The sequence below is a fragment of the Andrographis paniculata genome, unplaced genomic scaffold (genome assembly GCF_009805555.1).
Source record: "Andrographis paniculata isolate CXL003 unplaced genomic scaffold, ASM980555v1 Contig80END, whole genome shotgun sequence".
Lineage (NCBI taxonomy): Eukaryota > Viridiplantae > Streptophyta > Magnoliopsida > Lamiales > Acanthaceae > Andrographis > Andrographis paniculata.
Window position 1 is genome coordinate 5,207,497 of NW_026137618.1, and position 21,387 is coordinate 5,228,883.

Here is a 21,387-nt window from a genome sequence, read left to right on the forward strand (position 1 = left end):
AACCAGCGTTGGTATTAAATGCGCCACCACAAACCTGCAACATTATTTTGTTTTGTCATGAACGTTCTCCTATGTTTGACAGTCCATATCTTGACAAAACCTGTGCAAAAGGGGCACAAATAGACAATACAAAAAGTCTGCAGCAGCAGTGTGCTGCATTCCATATTTGGGTCGTCCTCGAGTTCCGATACCCAGAAAAGTTAGTAACATATGCCAAAATAAGAAGTGGTACTTTTGTAACAAATGCGATGTTATTTTCACATATATATATATATATTTTTATCATTGATTTCTAATGTTTTTTTTATAAAAAAAAAAATAGGACTCACTTACAATACTCTATTTCTATATCTTTCGTAAATAAAGAAATATAATTATATACATTTAAAATTCCTTTTTTTTAATAAAATAGTTTATTTTAATTATGTATAAACATAATATATTTATTTATTTTGATTATATAATATTTTACTTTTTACATACTTGATTGAAGCATAATTTTTAAAATATTAAAAATATATTTTAAATTAATTTTTATCCAAATACATATTAAACCATAACCCAACTTACAACTATACAACATTTTATTACTCAACAGTAAAATCGAAATTTCAATTACAACTCTCAACTTGTATCCATCCGAACCCTTGATCATATCATAAACAATAGTTCATTCAACAAGGTTGATATTAAGAAACATAACTTTATGAACACCGTATCTATTAAAGCCAAATTTTCTTTTTAGTTTCTAGATCAAGAGAAAGGTGCCCTCCGAGGCACTCCTTTTCTCCGATGCTTCAATAACCCCATATTTTTTCTTTTTTGGGATTTATTTGAAACACGCAAATTTGCTCTCTCAGACGAGACCTGTTGAATATGAAAATTAGAAATTAGTTGGACAAATAACATCAAACAGAATAATGCTACATGCATGTTTGATCATAACCATATCCCCTACAAGGATTAAATACAAAATTACACGTGACTATATTTAAAATGGTACTCAACATATTAATTATAAGCACATGTTCAATTGTATGTTGTTAGTAAACTATATATCGTGAATGTAATAGCCATATATATATATACATAAAATAATTTAATATAAAAGTTATCAGAAAATTCACAAACATAATAAAAACCTTATGTATAGAGATCTAAATTCCTAATCACATTTTGAGACTTTATTCTCTATATTATAAAAGGAAAATTTAATATCACCTGACATAGGAGAGAGCAAAACTGAAATTTAGATATCAATTTTCTTTTGCAAACTTTGCAAACTCCACTCTTCTCGCTGAGTGAACCGGAGCCGTTGTGGGGTAGAGGGATTACAGATATAACCTGATTATTGTTACTTTTGTAAGGCTGTATTTGCATGGCACAAACAACAACAAAGTTTTTATTAATGAATTAAAATAGGACATAAGATCTAAATAGTATGATAAAAACTAACACGTGTTGATTGTTATGAAGCAACACAACAACGATAAAATAAAATTACTAAAATGAATATCCTCAAAGCATATATAATAATTATTTAACTACTTTTAAAGAGGCGGTAACTAAATTTTAATAAAAGCATACCGAAAAAGTTTTTTCTTTTTTGTGAAAAATAATATTAACTCAATCAAATATCTACCGTATCTGAACTAATATAAATGCAAGATTACTTATATGTAAAGTTAGCAATAAAATTTATTGTACCTTAATTTTAGAGCAATCTATTAGGGCCTCTAGCTCACGTAACGGAACAACTTCTTGATGCAAATGCTTATGCACCGTGAGTATCGTATGGCCGTTGTGGTGGCCACTTTTCAAACAATACTTACAAGTTACCGCATCACATGTTAGGCAATATTTGTTCAAATAAATCTCATGGGTTGGACACCTTTTAAAAAAATTCTTTTTCAAAAAGCGAATGACCCACTCCCGATTCATGCCTTGAATTTCATCGTCAACCTACAATATTAACTCAATCAGCAAATCTTTAGAACTAAAAAAGCATTGTATTATTAAAACAAATATATATTTCTCATTATCCTTACACTAACAATGAATGTTACTTCTGATGTAAATTTCAATATGTATATATATATATATCATACCTTCTCGACAATTTCGAATGATGAAGAACTCATATTTTATGAACTATGGTGAATTTGCTTTGAAATGTGCTGCTTTGAATAAACTGAATGGTCTTAGTAGGTATTAATAATAAGGGGATGAAATATCTGCCGATTTACTTTTATTAAGAATAATTAGTAAGCCCTATCCAAAATGAGTAAGCAATTTATGTGGCAGTCATGTCTTTTAAATCATACATAATGAACATTCTATATGTTAGAATAAGGGATAATTTTCATTCTATTTTGAGCAGAATTTTGAATTATAGTTGTTTCCTTTTATTAAATTTCAATTTTTTGCGAAATTTGAAATTCAAATCTAGAAACAAACACCTTGTTTAATTTTTTATGGATAATTAAGTAGTCATTAAAAAATTAGTTAGTGTAACAAATTATTATACTTGATGAATGTAATTAAAATGCAGTGCTTAATATATGGAATCTATTTAAATACAATATATTAATAGTAACAATATTAGTATTTATTAAAAGGAAACAATTATAATTCGAAATTCTGCTCAAAATAGAATGAAAATTATTCCTTATTCTAATATATAGAATGTTCATTATGTATGATTTAAAAGACATGACTGCCACATAAATTGCTTACTCATTTTGTATAGAACTTACTAATTATTCTTAATAAAAGTAAATCTGTAGATATTTCATCCCCTTATTATAAATACCTCTAATGACCATTCAGCTTATTCAAAGCAACACATTTCAAAGGAAACTCACCATAGTGCATAAAAGATGAGTTCTTCATCATTCGAAATTGTTGAGAAGGTATGATATATATATATATATACATATTGTCAGTTACATCAGAAGTAACATACATTGTTAGGGTAAGGATAATGAAAATTAGATATTTGTTTTAATCATACAATACTTTTTTAGTTCTAAGGATTTGCTGATTGAGTTAATATTGTAGGTTGACGATGAAATTTAAGGCATGGATCGGGAGTGGGTCATTCGCTTTTTGAAAAAGAATTTTTTTAAAAGGTGTCCAACCCATGAGATTTATTTGAACAAATATTGCCTAACATGTGATGCGGTAGCTTGTAAGCATTGTGTGAAAAGTGGCCACCACAACGGTCATACGATACTCAAGGTGCATAAACATTTGCATCAAGAAGTTGTTCCATTACGTGAACTAGAGGCTCTAATTGATTCCTCAAAAATTAAGGTACAATAAATTTACTGTTAACTTTACATATAAGTAATTTTGCATTTATAATAGTTCGGATACACTAGATATTTGACTGAGTTAATATTATTTTTTACAAAAAACTTTTTCGATATACTTTTATTTAAATTTTGTTGTCACACCACTTTAAAACTAGTTAAATAATTATTCTATTATTATGGATACTTTTTGGATAATCATTTTATTTCCATCAATGAGCATTCTATTTAAATCTTATGTCCGGTTTTATTTCATGAGTGAAAGCTTTATTGTTGTTTGTGTCATGCAAATACAGCCTTATAAAAGTAACAACAATTGCGTTATATCTGTACTCCCTCTACCCCACAATGGCTCCCGTTCACTCGGCAATAAGAGTGGCATTTGTGAAGTTTGCAAAAGAAAATTGATTTCTCGATTTCGGTTTTGCTCTCTCCTATGCCAGGTGATATTACATTTTCCTTCATAACATATAGAGAGAATAAAGTCGCAGAATGTGACATTTATTAAGTATAAAACTGTATTCCATAGTTTATCTTTTTGTTGATAAAAAAATATGTATATATATATAATCCTTATTTGGTTAGCATAAAATACTTACATATTAGGATCTCTGTACATATGGTTTTTATTATGTTTTGAATTTTTGTGATAAATTTTATATTAAATTATTTTATGTATATATGGCTATTTCATAAACGATATATAGTTTACTAACAACAAACAATTGAACATGTGCTTATAATATGTTGAGTAACATTTTAAATATAGTCATATGTAGATTGTGTATTTAATCCTTGTAGGGGGGATATGGTTATGATCAAACATGTAGCATTATTCTATTTGATATTATTTGTCAAACTATTTTCTAACTTTCATATTCAATAGGTCTCGGCTGAAAGAGCACATTCGCGTGTTTCAAATACTTTATAAAGAAGAAAAAATATGGAGCTATTGAAGAATGTTGCTGGTACGAAGCATCGTAGAAAAGGAGTGCCTTGAAGGGCACCTTTCTGTTGATCTAGAAACTCAAAAAAATTTAGGCTTTAATAGATACCATATTCATAAAGTTATGTTTTTTAATATCAACCTGGTTGAATGAACTATTGCTTATGATACGATCAAGGGTTCATATGGATACAAGTTGAGAGTTGTAATTGGAATTTCGATTTTTACTGCTGAGTAATGAAATTTTGTTTTGTTGTAAGTTGAGTTATGATTTAATATATATTGGATAAAAGTTAATTTAAAATATATTGTTAATATTTAAAAAATTATACTTCAATCAAATGGATATTGCAAGACTTGCAATATGTAAATATGAATGGTTTAAATGGGTATTGCGAGAGTTGGAATATATATGTCAATCTGAAAGTATTGTATCATAAACGGTTACTACGACAGCCATAAAATACACACGTACGGTGCACATACATGTGCATCAAAAGGTTAATCTTGTAAGTAGGTCAAAGGCTCTTATGGATTGCACAAAATTACAAGTTCGATTTAAAAATAAATAAATAAAAATAAAAATAAAAAAATTGAATTACCTTTCCATATGAATGACCTTGCATTTAGAGTAGCTTATGTATGATATATTTATGAATCAATTAATATTGTTCACTTAAACCTTTTCGGTATGGTTTGAACTTCTTTAGATATACACATTCGTTAGTCATATAACTTGAAACAAAATTATAATTTTGTAATCAATAAAACATTATGAATACTTGTTGGATAATCATTTTTTTTTAATTAATGAGCAATCTATTCATCTAACAAGAATGTGTATTAGGTCTTAGTTTGCAGAGTATTAGATCCGGCCGGGGGTTTACCCAGTGCGCACTTTCGGATAGCAGCTGCGGGTTCCACGTCATAAAAAAAAAAAAAAGAATGTGTATGTAAGTTTTTTCATTATTGGTTTGTTTTATAACAATTAACATGTGTTAATAATTATAATCGTATTTACTTTCCTTATACTATTTTAATATACTAACATAAAATTTATTTTATTGCTGCTTGTGTCAATTATATAGCCTAACCGATGTAACAAAGAGGCTCATTATAGAGCTGTCCACGTGGAAAAAAAATGCTAGGTAATCGGCGACGGCTATGGTGCCAATTTAATATAATCAGCACCGTATTGATAGCACTATAATATATACCCGATAGGACAATAGATATAAATCTACACCTCACATATACTAATACTTTATAAACTATATATCATATGTTATATATATATATATATAGTATTTTTCATATACTGATTGAGGCGGTCAACGTAGTACTGATAAATCTTCAATCATCATATTAACCAAACATTACAAAAAAATTCGTTTCTAAAGTTCACGTAGCTAACATAATTTCATCTCTAATTTCGTCTCTAATATCATTAGTAACAGAAAAAATGAATTTAGTAACGAAAAAATCTCATTACAAAATTGATAATTTCTTGTAGTGGAAGCTCTTGGTAATCATTATCAATTTTTTTTTTTTGTTGCTCTATGGTATTGAAGATCTCAGTATTTTCTCCTTAATGATACATAGATAAAATTGCAGATATGCTATTTTTATGAAACATAAATTACATTTATAATATTTTTAGATTTAATTCAAATACATAAATGAATTGTGTAAGATTTATTTCATAGATTTGAAATTTAAAATATAAAACTAAAACAACTCTAAAATAAGAATGCTATTCAATAAATTTCTATCAAGTAGAAAAATCAAATAGATTTTTCAATTAATTTTCACTTGTCTTGGATTTGGGTTTGGTTTAAATATTATTTAGATAGAGTCTATCGTAACATGAAATAATATATTTTTATTGAAATTCATAAAAAATTAAAAAAAAAAAATCAACTGAAACACTATGTATTAATGCATTGTAAATTAAATACTTTAGATTTTAAATCTATTCACGAAGTAAAAATAATTTGTTACACTAACCAATATTTTAATGACTACTTAGTTGTCAATAAAAATTAAAGAAGGTGCTTATTTTGAATTTTGAATTTCAAAATTTGCAAACAATTGCAATTCATTAAAAGGAAATAAAATTATAATTCCAAATTCTGCTAAATATAGAATCAAAATTATTTCATTCTATTATATAGTATGTTCATTATGTATGATTTTAAAAAGATGAATGCTACTTAAATTGTTTACTCATTTTACATGAGACTTACTACTTATATTTAATAAAAGTAAATCTGTAGACATTTATGAGTTTTTTCATCCCCTTATTATAATTACCTACTATGACCATTCAGTTTATTCCGAGCAACACATTTCAAAGAAAATTCGGCATAGTGCTTAAAAAATGAGTTCTTCATCATTCGATATTGTGGAGAAGGTATAATATATATATATATATATATATATTCATAGTCATATTTTCATTTACATCAGAAGTAACGTACATTGTTAGTGTAAGGATAATGAAAAATATATTTTTCTCAATCATACAATACTTTTTTAGTTTTAAAGATTTTCTAATTGAGTTGATATTGTAGGTTGACGATGAAATTCAAAGCATAGATCGGGAGTAGGTGACTCGCTTTCTGAAAAAGAACTTTTTTAAAAGGTGTCCGACCCATGAGATTTATTTGAACATATATTGCATAACATGTGATGCAGCAAGTTGCAAATGTTGTGTGAAAAGGGGCCACCACAACGGCCATAGCATACTCAAGGTGCAAAAACATTTGCATCAAGAAGTTGTTCCGCTAAGTGAGCTAGAGGCTCTAATTGATTGCTCAAAAATTAAGGTATAAAAAATTTACTGTTAATTTTACATAGAAATAGTTTTGCATTTATAGCAGTTTAGATACCGTAGATATTTGATTGATTTAATATTATTTTTTACAAAAAAAAAAAAAAAAAAACTTTTTCGGTATGATTTTATTAAAATTTAGTTGTTACGCCACTTTAAAACTGGTTGAATAATTATTATATCATTATGGATACTTTGAGGATAATCATTTTATTTACATCAAGAAGCATTCTATATATGACCTAATTTTATTCTATTGTAATTTTGTTGCTTCATAACTATCAACGCGTGTTAGTTGTATCATACAATTTTAATCTTATGTCGTGTTTGAATTCATTAATGAAAGCTTTATTGTTGTTTGTGTCATACAAATACAGCCTTACAAAAGTAACAATAATTGGGTTATATTTGTACTTCCTCTACCTCACAACGGCTCCCGTTCACTCAGCGATAAGAGTGGGGTTTGCAAAGTTTGCACACGAAAAATAATTTCTCGGTTTCGGTTTTGCACTCTCCTATGCTAGGTGATATAACATTTTCCTTCATAATATAGAGAAATAAAGTTTCAAAATGTTATATTTATTCGTATAAAAAGTATTCCATAGTTTTAAATTTTGTTATTAAAAAAGAAAATGTATACTATCCTTATTAGGTTAGCATAAAATCCTAACATATTAGGATTTCTACACATGGTTTTTCAAATGATTGTGAATTTTGTGATAAATTTTATATTAAAATATTTTATTTATATATGCGGCTATTACATAAACCATATATAGTTTACTAACAACATACAATTGAACGTTTGCCTAAAATACGGTAACATTTTAACTATAGTCATGTGTAAATTTTTAATTTAATCGATATAAGGGATATGGTTATGATCAAACATGTAAGCATTCTATTTAATGTACTTTGTTCAACTTTTTTTTAACTTTCATATTCAACAGGTTTCCGAAGAGAGAGCAAATTCACATGAACCATACATTTCACAAAGAATAAAAAATGTTGAGGTATCGAAGAACGTTGGAGGTACCAAGCATCGTAGGAAAGGAGTACCTCGGAGAACACCTTTCATTTGATCTAGAAACTCAAAAAAGAATAGATTTTAATAGATACCGTATTCACAAAGTTATGTTTCTTAATATCGAACTTTTGAATGAACTATTGCTTATGATATGAGCAATGATGTATTTGAATATAAGTCGACAATTGTAATGTAAAGTTTGATTTTATTGTTGAGTAGTGAAAAATTATTTGGCTGTAATCTGAGTTATGATGTAATATATATTTAGTTATAAATAAATTTAAAAATATTTTTACTATTTTAGAAACTATACTTCAATAAAGTATATCTAATATATATCATCCAAAAAAAAAATGATGGTAGCGCTTAAAAGAAAGTTCTTCATTGAATGCGGCTATGGAACCGATACTCTAAATATTTCTTTAAGAATATTTTAGCCGGTATGTAATTGTCGTAGATTCTCATTTACTTGTAAAACAAGACATATTGTTAATGTGACTTAAGTGATATATATATATATGTGTGTTTAAATTATATATATGGGGTTTGTTTATTATGCGTTTCTTTTTACTTTTTTTACTATTCAATTTATACGATATTTGTGATGTATAGACATGCATATTATTAGATTTTTCTTTTAATTAAGTAAATTGGAAATTCTTATACTCCCTTTGTCCCATTGGAACGGTGGCATTTTTTTTTTTTTGCACGTAGATTTTTTAATATTAGTATTATATTGGATTGTAGTAAAAAGACAAAAATACCCGTATTAGTATGGTGTAATATAAAAGTAATGGCATTTGTGTAATATATTGTAAGTTTAAAATGTATTTATTATGTTAGGTAGGTAGTACAATTACTAAATTAGGAAATGGTAACTGTGTTTTGGGACGGACGAAAATAAAAAATGATAACCTTTCAATAGGACGGAGGAAGTATATTCATTTCATAAATATCAATGTACAATAAAATTTCAAGTTGTCTTTCCATATAAATTTTTTTGTATTATTGTCAATTTAGCTATGATATATATATATATATATTTGAATCATTGGTCTAGTGTTGTAGTAGTATTTTATTTGATATCCTTTTTACTAAACTATGGATTTATTCACTAGTGTTTTTTGTGACACAATTGGTCATAAATATTAAATAAAAAATATAATATACATATATTAATACAATATACTATATATTTTATATTCACTGAATATCAATAATTTAACATAAAATATTATTATTTTTTTATATTATCGACACAAAGTGACCCTATATTTAAAAACTTGTATTTAATACTCTCTCTATTCGAAAAACTCATATAAGTTTGCTTGAATATAGAGACTATTATATTTTAATAAAAAAAATAATAGCATTTTAATGTTAAAGTGTGATGGATAAAATAGAAATTAATAATAATAAATTAGGGTTTTTATGAAAAAATTATTAAAAATTTGGTAATAATGTGATGGATAAATAAAAAATATAGTAATAAATTAGTTATTATTTATTTAAATATGGATAATAAAATTATAAATTAATAAAATTATTTATTATAAATGAAATAGACATAAATTTAGCAAGACAATTTTCAAAAAGACAAAAAAAGATATTTTTGGACGAGAATGCGAACTCATCATATATATATATATACTCAGAAAATAAATGAACAAAGAATAAAAAATCACAATATGAATAAAGCTTAATAGAACAGAACTTTAATTTAATACCAATACTCCCCTCGTCCAATATATATTTATCAGTTCATCTTTTTCTACGTAAATTTTTAAATATTAATATTTTATATATATATAATCAAAATAGGTGTGAATAGTCAAATTTACAATATTTACTCCTGATAAAGATAAATTTGATAAATAATAATGATAATATTTTATAACAATCAAGATACAAAATATTTTATAAAAAGTCAAAATGTTGATTATAAAAAATCAAAAAGTCATTAAAAAAAATCAAAAAAATCAAATATCCAAATTAAAATAATATATTTTATATTTTTTACACAATTTCTTACACTACTACTCATCAAAAATTATTTCATCCAAAAACACTACGGAGCCAATATATAATATACTCCCTCCGTCCCAGAAGAGGCGTCTAGTGGATATAAAATAGAATGTAAAAGACTAAAATGTCCTCGCTTTTTGAAAAATTTTAAAAAGTAGGTTAGAATAATAATTAGGGATAGTTTGGAAAAGTACGAATAATTTTGTTATAAAGTAGAGACCACGGTTACTAAATAAGAAACCAGGACAATTGTTTTGAGACAGACAAAAATAGAAAAACAAGACAACTCTTTTGGGACGAAGGGAGTAAAACATAATTACTAAAAAATTAAATCGAACATATGGGTTTTGGATGGACCAAAATAGCAAAATTGATTAATTAATAATAATAATCATAATCATAATAAATGTTTGAAAAAAAAAAAAAAAAAAAAAACAATTCAATAAAAGGATAATCAAAAGGATAAAAAAAGGATTAAAAAAAAAAAAAAAGGGGAAAGTAATTGTCTTGGAAAACTAAAGGCAATGGATAGCCAACGGTTTACAAACAAACCAATGGGCTCATCTGCAAACTGCAACTACCATTCGGGACCGATTTGTAAAATAATACTATTATATTCTAATTTAAGAATATTCTACGCTATTTAAATTAAATATATATATATATATATGATAAAAGTTTGTTTATTAGTGTCTCCAATTGCTTATTTTTATTGTTTAATTATTTTTTATAAAAATATTATATTTACTATTTATCTTTATTTAACAATTTTTCATAATTATTATTACAAAACTACAATATATATAATGTATAATATTAATATATAATATAAATTAGAGAATATTTTTAATATATAATTGGTTTATATTTTCTAAGAAAATATATCGATATTTTATATTTGGACAAATAAAAATAATAAAATAATTACTTTCCGAAAAAATATAATTTAATATATTTTGTTTATAATTTAAAAAAAAATAAATACAATGCAAAATTCGAAATACAGCATATGCATAATAATCCACTTATGGTCTTAAGCGTATAAAGTGTGCTTGTGACAGTGAAGTCAGACTTTGTCTATACTTCCTTCATTACACCTTTTTGTCGATTAAATTATGTTTGTTTGATTAGACAGATATTAAGAAATAATAATAAAATTTTGGTCGGATATTTAACGAACGATGACACAATTTTGACAAATAATTAATGAGAATGAAAATTAACATCCTTTCAAAAATAATTTTGTACATCTTAATAAATTTTATTTTCCATAAATAGATTCCAATGTCAATTATTCAGAAGGAAAAATTAAAATCCCTTTCCTAAATGATAAATAAATTAAAAAAATTAACGAAAAAATAATTATTAGTTTATCCAAAAAATAAAAAATCTAAAACCTTTATCTATCCACATCCTTATTGGAAACTTAAATACCGAGGTCCCGGGAGTTCATACACCAAAAGCATCTCAACCACTCACTCAACGAAATTGGATCTTCACTCCCGGGACTTCCGCACACATCCACTCAGCGACCACGCGCGGCGTATCGTCAGCGCAAACCCCAGATCAAATCTCAGCCGTCCATCTCACCGGATTCCAGATTCCGACCACCGGTAAAATGGGCCAGATCAAATCTCAAGCACATCAGCCAATTGGATAAAGGCAAATCTTCAGCTCACACACCCCCCGACCCCACCCCACCCCCCAACTGTTGCCTTTTTAGACTGCTTCCAACCTCATTCATAAATCCATTCTTTTCTAATCAAAAAAATTAGGGTTCTTGATTTGGGGGTTTCTATTTGGATTCGTCTGAAAAAAATTGAAACAAAGAACGATAATGTCTTGTATGAATCTGAAGGCCAATTTCTCAGCCAATCGGGTGAAGCCACGTGGACCCCAATCTAGGGTTTGTTCTTCGATCGGAACCCTAGATTTCTCCGATCACCGCGAAATCAAACATTTGAGGATCAAAACCCCCAAATTAGAGCCAATAATCGTACGAATTGAATCACCAGTTCAAATTTACTTTTCCTCAAATCACAATTCCTCAATTTGCCCTAATTTTTTTGTCGGAAATTTTTCAGGATCAGAATTTTCTTACCCCAAACATGGCGGAAATCGAGTCGCCGCGCCACCTCGTGAATCTGCTTCGGACCGCCGGCGACGCTCTGGTTGTCCTAAGCTTCTACTCCGCCGCGTGCGGCGGCTGCAGAGCTCTGCAACCCAAGGCATTATATATATATATGTTCTTACAATGTAATTTGATTGTTTTTCTTACCGGAGAAATGAAATCGATTGTGCGCAGATCTGCGAGATGGCGGCGGCGAATCCGTCGGCGATTTTCGTGAATATTAATGAAGATCGGCAGGGGAAGCTATGTCGTGGCCTCCATGTCCGCGTGCTGCCATTCTTCAAATTGTACAGAGGATCTCAGGGGAGACTCTGTAGCTTCAGCTGTACAAATGCTACAGTAAGTTTGCTCAAATTATTCTAAGTTTAAAACATGTTTAAAAAAATTTAATAATATCCATTAATATTAATAATAATTTTTTTAATTATAGAGCTCCCTCCGTCGCTCGACTTTTTTTTTTTTTTTTTTTTTTTTTTTTATTCATGATGAGCAAAATATTCGAAATTTAAATATTTGATTCAAATCAAATCGAAATTTAAAATTTAGTTAAGATTTTCTGGATATTCGCATTGGTTCGGGTTAAATTTTTGACAAATTTTGAATTTTTAAATCGGATCGGATCGGTATACTTAAAATCCGAATCAATCCGAAATCCGAAATATAACATTTGATATATTTTTTGTTATATATATTTAATATTTTATTAAAAAATATTATATTCTAATATAAAAAAAAACTTAAAATTATTAATTATATTTTAATATATTTAATTTTTATATATTATACATATTTAATATTATAAAATAATAATAAAATATAATTTAATAATTGTACTATCTACCTAACATAATAAATATTATTCAAACTCACAATATATTATATAAATGTCATTACTTTTATATTATACCATACTAATATGGACATGTTTATTTTTTTTACTACAATTCAATATAATACAAATATTAAAAAATTTATGTGCAAAAAGTAATCGTCACCCTTCCAATGGAATGGAGGGAGTATTAGTTGTAAGTTAACTATAAAGTAATAAATATATTTTTTTTATTTATTTGTATTATATAGAATTTTATTATCTACTAAATAATAATACTATCTTATTTTCTATGACTTTTTATTGGTCTTAGTTATTATAATTTTAGCTATTTTATTTTATTTTATTTTATTCTTATGTTTGGTTAAAATGGTTTAAAATTTTATATTTAAAGGATAAAAAAAAGGGAAAGGCTTGACATGTAAATAAAAACTTTATGATATTTTAAAATAAAAATAATAATATATTCTCTAGATAATAAAATATTTTTTTAAATAAAATTAAAATTAAAATTATTTGGTTCGATACATAACATATTTATTTTTTTATAGATCGGTAAATTTAAGGATGCATTGGCTAAACATGGGACGGATCGATGCAGCCTCGGACCGGCAAAAGGTCTTGACGACGAAGAGATGGCTTCATTGGCCTCGCTCGATTTGATACCGGAAAATTATATTCTATCGAATTATTATTCTTTTTAATAATAATAATAATAAAAATAATAATGATAATTATTATTATCATTATTATTTTTATTATTATTATTATTATTAAAAAGAAATTGTATGTGTAATTATATATTTATTTTTTAAGAAGTAGGGCTCCGACTATTTTGGGAAGGCCCTGCAATTTGTTTATTTATGTTTAGTTGAATTTTAGTTTCAATTTCTTGATTATAAAATTCTTATAACTTTATATTAAAGTAAATTATGTATTCCAGGAAATATAGATAGACTATTGGTTGATTTTCGTATTCTTTTAAATTTAAATTTTTAAATGAACTAATAATTTAATATCGTAGTATTATTCGTTGCCTGGGAAATTATAAGATACTTTATCAATTTTGTGAGTTCATACTTACCAAATAAAAAAGATATTACCTCAGTCAACTCACAAAGTGAACATATTTTAATTTTGATTTGTTCAATTAAATATTTCAAAAATTTATCATCACATCGTTACTTTTACGTCAAAAAACAATAACAAAGTATCTATTTTTTCATTTTAGTCCGTCTTATAGCAAAGTATTCATTTTTTTTAGTAACTGTACTATTTACCTAACATTACAAATATCCTTACAACTTACAATATATTACACAAATGTCATTACATTTATATCACACTACTAATAAGGTTATTTTAGTCATTTCCATTTTATTCCTATTACATCCCAATATAATATTAATATTTCTAAAACTACGTGCAAAAAACAAATGGATATCTAACTATGAGACGGAAGGAATATTATTTTTAAGTAAATGAAGAATTAAAAAGCTAAATTGTACAAAATTTACCTATTGTTTTATAAAATTACTTCAAATTCTTCGTACTTTTAAAATTGTGTCAAACTCCTTCGTGATTTTATAAGCTATACGTCCAACCCCCTCGGCCGTCCTATCTAACGATATTTGATCTACTTGCATCTAAACTGCAAATGAATTTCAAAATCTCTATTTTTAAACTTAAAAAATTACAAATATATTCAAACCTCGTATTTAGATTCAACATAACAATAATAATAAAATAATAATAATAATAATAGAAAACAACTATGTCTGAGTATAATTTACTGCACATTGAGGTTAAATTATAAATAACGAGTATATTTATAATTATTGTTTAAAAAAAAATGAAATTTTTTTGCAGTTTGAGTTCATGCATATAAAAAATTATTAAATAAAAATATGAGACAAAGTTTATAAAACTAGAAAGAAATCTAATTCAATTTTAAAAATATAAAAAATTTAGCACAATTTCATAAAATTAAATGTAAAATTTGTGCAATTTTACCAGATTAAAATAGAAAAGACAAATATAGAAAACATTAAAAACACACACGATTATAAATAGTAACAACAATAATGGATGGTTAAAAAGGGAAATGATTTCCTAACTTTGCACATCATCGTATGCGGTGGAGCTGACGAGGATGTCATCTCCACTTGCCCCACAATAATAAATTAATAATAATAATTTTTAATTATTATTTCTAATTTAAAACGTTTAAAATTTTTTAATTCAATTCACATTCTCCTCCGTTCCATATCTATATATCTATTTATTTTTTTGTGCCGAATTTTATAAATATTAGTATTATATTAAAATAAAAATAAAAATAAAGGTAAAAAAACTAAATTAACCCTATTAGTATTGTATGATATAAAGATAATCGCATTTGTGTAATATATTGTAAATTTAAAGAGTATTTGTAATATTAAATATATGGTATAATTACTATAAGAAAAAATAGATACTTTGTTATAGGACGAACTAAAATAAAAAAATGGATAGATTGTTGATGGACGGAAGGAGCATATGTTATTTAAAATTTTTATCAATATTTATTAATAGTAATTTTTATGAAAATAGCAAATAAATAGTTCTTCCGTCATGTAATAAGAATATCATTCGTTTTCTGTACGTAAATTTTTTTATTATTAGTATTATATTACTCCTTCATTCCCAATACAATAATCTTGTTAACCATTTTTATCTGTCTCAAAATAATAGTCTTATTTTCATAAATAACTCTATAACTCTGTAAAACTACTTCTATTTTTTCATTTTTATTACACAATTGCCATTATTTTTTATATTAATACACTCACAAGAACAAAAAAATTTTTATCCATACTTTTTACCAACTACGAATATAATAATAATATTTTTTGAATCTCGTGTCCAACCCAATTAAAACTATATTTATGGGACGAAGGGAGTGATTTTTAGTAAAACTGACAAAAATAATATTTGTATAATATATTATAAATTATAAATATATTTATTATATTAGATAAGTAGTATTATTATTAAATTAGTAAACAATCCTCTTGTTTTGCCATAGACAAAATTGAAAAATAGTATCATTTCTTATGGTACCAGAGTAAGTATTTTTATTTTTTTTTAATAAAACACAACAAATGCTCAATATTTTACTATTTAACAAATTTTACAAAATATTTCTTCCATGATTCCATCCCAATTCAATATATTATTTTTATTATTTTTTATCTCACTTAAATGTGATTTTTGTAAATTTAAAAAATATAATTTGAAAAAATTATAAAAATTAAATAGTATAAATAACGATAAATATATATATATATATATATATACACACAACAACATTCATTTCAAACAAACGACAAAAATAAAAACATGTATATTTATCTGTTGTCAATTCTTTATACCGAACACACCCTAATAGTAAGTTTATGCCTAGAAAAAAAAAATCACCAATTTTCTCACACAAAATATTGGCAAAATTAGAATCGTAAAAAAAGAACCGGTAACACAATCATATGAATACGATTATATATGACAAGAAAGCATCGTAAACCAATGTATACTCCCTTTTATACTCCCTCCGTCCATAACAATATGATAGAAACATTTTTGTTCTTTTTTACTATAAACCAATGTATACTAATATTCAAAAATCTACGTATATAAAGTAAACATTTCTCTTCTTTCGGACGGAAGTAGCAGAAAATTTGACGCCAACCTTAACTCTTTTTCAAAACCTATCATATCAAATATCTATTCTTTTGTAATCTTTTCAAAAACATATCGAATATCTATCAACTCATAAAAACATAACATCGAATACTCAAATTTTGTATTATTCTTAAATTTTTTAAAAACTCTAAAACTTAAAACATCTATCAAAGCCTTAAACCTATAATCACTGAATATTTAGCTTAAGAGTGTTCTTTTGTGCCTTGGAAGTTACATTGGTACTATGCAATCCATCGGACAAAATATATATTTCCGTCCAAAACCCATTTTCATTCAATAATCACATTCAACAAAAAAAATCAAATATAAAAACAATCCGCAACAAATAAACAACAAAGTAAGCGTAGAACATACAATTTGTTCAAGGGATCAGCTAAATTAGGCTTACTTAAGCTCCATAAAATCACATTTCGGAAATCAACAAACCAAAATCAATTGCTAGGCATGATTCGTCCCACAATTTTTTTCTTTAATACCGAGATAAAATTATCTTTCCGTAAAATACAAAAAGAATATACAAAATGTAGAACCTAATGATTCGCCCTCAATGTTTAGCTTGATCGCCAAGTTAGGCTTGTTCAAGTTAATCGAGATTGCTCAAACTACTTTAGGTTCAAGCTAAACATAGCACACAACATTTAAAGAACAAATTCAAATCATAAACGAACCAAAATAAATTATGAAAAAATTGAGTCAAACCAATTTGGTAATAAATAAATCTTTCCCTGTATGTCTCAACAATCGAAGCTCCAAATTAAGAGAACCAAATCAAGAATGGCATTGAATCATAAACAAACCAATTTAATATATTTAAAACTTGGATCGAATCGAATCAATGTGGGAATAGATCAAGCTTTCCCCGTATGTCTCAAAATTCAAAGCAACAAAATTTTGGATCAAATTAAACGAACCAAATCAAAGAACAGACTTGAATCATTAATAAACCAACTTAACAAATCAAAAACTTGGATCAGATCGAAATCAATTTGGCAGTAGATCAACCTTTCCCAATACGTCTCAACAATCGAAGCAACAAAAGTTAGGATCAAATTAAACAAACAAAATTAAAATATGAAAAACTTGTATAAAAAATATTAATTTTGGAATAGATCGAATCTTTCCAAGCAACAAATGCATCAGAGAGATTCCCATTAGACTAAGTCATCTTTCTCCAATAAAAGATCTGATGTCCCTGTCTGTTTCCTCATCATTTGCACAATCAAAATCACACAAACACAATCACGAAGCAACAAATCGAAACTAAAGCTAAGAACATGTGTAAGAACAAGAAATTAAAAAAAGAAAATCGATCTAGTGCTAAGAAGCACAAATGCATCAGAGATTCTGATTTCCAAATTTATAATTATATCATCAATCTCCACAAGGAGTGCGGAATATATCACGAATCATCATCTGCGCACAAGCTAAATCCCAAAAAACACAATAAAGTTCATACACGGATCGCAGTAAAGAAATGTCTTGAACATCAAAGAATTTAGGAGAGAATGAAAAAGGGATAAACTTAATCGCAAACAAAAACAGGTTTATAGAGATTAACGAAGCCTTACCTGTAAAAGCTTGAGGATTGTCCGCAAGATCGCGCTTTATAGCGCCACGAGATTAGGGCTTTGGTGAGAGGAGATTCGGCGGCTTGTTAGGCTAGGGTTTTGTGAGTTCAGGATTTGGAAATGTATATTTTGCAATGCAGTCCCTGAAGATTGTTGAAATTCCATATTTTTGGATTACCAACTTTGTAAATATTGAAGGTGTATTCATTTAATAAAAATGATAATTTTCAAAAATTACATTTTGAAAAAAATTTAATATATTTTATATATATATAATTTTTATATTATTTATCCAATTTTCTAGAGTTAAATAAAATAATATTTTTTCATATTATTTCACTAAACATGAGTATTAGTATAATACTATCATGAGTGTTTATTCATATTTTATTAGTTGTTTATTATTTTAAATTTTAATTATATTTTGTGTTAAGAATAAAAAGATAATATTTGGTATCAAATTATTAATATTTTGATTTTTATATTATATATATACATTCTATATCATTTAAATTTATGTTTTTTTTTATCATAAAACTAATATTTCATATGTCTTTTAACAAATTATTTATTTTTGTATGTTAGTCTGTACGATAATAATATATTTATTTTATTTTTGAGTAATTGTACTATTTATCTAATATAAAAAATAACTTTAACTTTTACTCAAATTACGCACATACTATTATATCAATAGTTAGAAATCGCATGCGTTTTACGTTCATATCATATGCAATATTCGGTTGATTTTGATAGGATTTTACCTAATTTCTATGTATATTGTTGATTTCCGACATGAATGAAAGAAAAGACAAATTTGGTGAATTTGGAGAAAAATAAAAGAAAAAAAATAAGCATCATTAGTCATGGCCACGACTAACTATACCCTTCTAACATGAGAATTTAATTAAACGCTCAAAAGCCCAGCTACAAAATAATTAGGGCAAAAATTAAATAAAAGGGGGTGTAGTCACACGCAAAAAAAAAATGGAGAACGGCCAGAGCAGATACGCACATGAGCAGAAGACTGGCAGACTCATTAATCGTGCAGGAGCAAATCGACATAGAAGATTTTCAATCCCACTATGACTTTATCTTTCTATATTGTTCTTTGTTATTTGATTATGGAGTAAATACTTTTATGGTTTAGGGATGATAATGTTTTGGTTCTTATGTTTTAGAGATTCCTGATATTCTTTATAAAAGTTCTTTTTATTATTAATATTTGTTTAATCCTGAAAATAATGATTGTGATTTTTAGATTGATTGGATATTTTGGTACCGATATTTAAATTGGTCTGATAATCTAAAGTCAATTCAAGTAGGATATCCGTAATTTTATTCGCACTTGAATAGGTGACAATCGGGTTGAATAGTTCCTTCCCGGGGTTAGACAATCAAACATAATTGCTCCTCTTAGGTAGTAACTGTTTTGAATTGAGTTTTTCTATATTAGAATGCGATTAGGCAATATTACTTATGGGCGCACCTAGGTTTATTAGCTTAATTAGGGGTAGTTAATAGGCGTACCTTAATTACCTACACTGTAAGGAAAAATTGGTTGTCAAAACTTGTTGATAACTATAACCAATTTACTGATACTTTAATAAGAACATTTTTATTGAATCAATGATAAAACACAAGTACCATAATTGCATCATCCCTTGAGCCAGACATCCCATTGATAGCTTGTTCTCCGTTAATTTAATTATTTTGTTATTTTGTCTTCATTAGATAATAAAAGAAAATTCCCCCACTCCTTTATTTACTGCATTAGAACGCGAAAGAGTGAATCACGCAATCCCTGTGGAGACGATCTATTCCCTTATATTATATTAAATTGTGATCACGGAATAGGTGAATTATTTGATTGACCGCGCGACAGGTCAATGTTTGGCACCATTGCCGGGGATTGACGCTTTGTTTTACTCTTTTGTGCTATTTTAATTTATCCTCATGTTTATGCCCCGTTCTTCTCGTACAGGTGAACTAATATTTAATCTTGAGATCGAGAAAGTTGAGCGAAAGGAAGTCAAACAACAAAAAGCTGCTCAAGTTGCAAAGCTGGCAGAATCTTTAAACTACCTTAGAATCTTTAGCTCTAGCGACTCTAAAAGTGATCAAGAGACTATCATGGCTGAGGATACCCGCACTCTAAGAGAGTTGGCTGCTCCCAACTTGGCGCAACAGCCTTTATGCATTAACTTTCCAACTCTGAATAACACTATTACTTTTGAACTAAAATATGGTTTAATTTATTTACTATTTTTTTTTCATGGACTTGCAGGTGAAGAACCTCACAAACACTTGCAAGAGTTCGACATCGTGTGCTCCAGCATGAAACAATCGGGTGTTACTAACGAACAAATCAAACTCAGAGCCTTTCCATTCTCGCTCAAAGATGCTGCAAATGATTGGATCTACTATCTCCCACCTGGAAGCATTGACACGTGGAATGACATGAAGAAGAAATTTTTGGAGAAGTACTTTCCAACTTCCAGAGCTGCGATTCTAAGAAAGGAAATATGTGGCATCAAACAACAATCAAGTGAAACGCTCCATGAATATTGTGATCAATTTAATAAGCTTATCATTAAATGTCCACAACATCAAATTCCCCCTCAATTGTTGATTCAATATTTTTTATGATGGTTTGTCATTTATGGACAGAAACATCATCGATGTCGCAAGTGGTGGAGCTCTAGTGGATAAGACGCAAGCACAAGCTTGGGATCTTATTGCGAAAATGGCTGAAAACACGCAGCAATTTGACTCGAGGGATGTTGGACACACGAGTGGAAACATTAACGACCATTCTATCCAATCGATGCAGCAACAACTTTCTGAGTTGACGAACTTTGTTCGTAAGATAGTCGTGGAAAAATCTAACTCGAGTGTCCAAGTCAAAGCGTGTGGAATATGCATAAGTGCAGGACACCCTACGGATGCATGTCCGACCCTCCAAGAAGGCTA

General features: G+C 27.3%; 1 protein-coding gene, 1 long non-coding RNA gene and 1 other non-coding gene across 6 annotated transcripts; 1 reads left to right on the top strand and 2 right to left on the bottom strand.

Moving 5' to 3' along the window:
* Positions 1-11,982: 11,982 nt before the first annotated feature.
* LOC127240837 (thioredoxin-like 1-2, chloroplastic) lies at positions 11,983-14,031 on the top strand. 4 transcript variants are annotated; one of them, XM_051259664.1, is made up of 5 exons: positions 11,983-12,141; positions 12,230-12,373; positions 12,451-12,615; positions 13,657-13,792; positions 13,863-14,031. In XM_051259664.1, the coding sequence occupies exons 1-5, from the start codon at positions 11,983-11,985 to the stop codon at positions 13,880-13,882; spliced, it is 624 nt and encodes a 207-aa protein (XP_051115621.1). In that variant the 3' UTR covers positions 13,883-14,031. The 4 variants fall into 4 exon arrangements, with proteins under 4 accessions (XP_051115621.1, XP_051115623.1, XP_051115620.1 ...); XM_051259666.1 differs by having other exon boundaries at positions 13,866-14,031; XM_051259663.1 differs by having other exon boundaries at positions 13,851-13,897.
* A 3,723-nt stretch (positions 14,032-17,754) lies between these two features.
* On the bottom strand, positions 17,755-18,519 carry LOC127240858 (uncharacterized). Its single transcript, XR_007836393.1, has 2 exons — positions 18,415-18,519; positions 17,755-18,270 (listed from the first exon to the last, which is right to left on the bottom strand). It is a non-coding gene; the product is annotated as an uncharacterized LOC127240858 (long non-coding RNA).
* LOC127241147 (small nucleolar RNA R44/J54/Z268 family) lies at positions 17,977-18,064 on the bottom strand. Its single transcript, XR_007836476.1, has one exon. It is a non-coding gene; the product is annotated as a small nucleolar RNA R44/J54/Z268 family (small nucleolar RNA).
* Positions 18,520-21,387: the final 2,868 nt, after the last annotated feature.

Excerpts from the sequence above, each read along its gene's own strand:
- LOC127240837 (XM_051259663.1), top strand. The coding sequence starts at position 11,983 with ATGTCTTGTATGAATCTGAAGGCCAATTTCTCAGCCAATCGGGTGAAG. Across the intron at positions 12,616-13,656 it reads TCAGCTGTACAAATGCTACA|ATCGGTAAATTTAAGGATGC; the intron begins GTAAGTTTGCTC and ends ATTTTTTTATAG. Across the intron at positions 13,793-13,850 it reads GGAAAATTATATTCTATCGA|ATTATTATTTTTATTATTAT; the intron begins ATTATTATTCTT and ends ATTATTATTATC.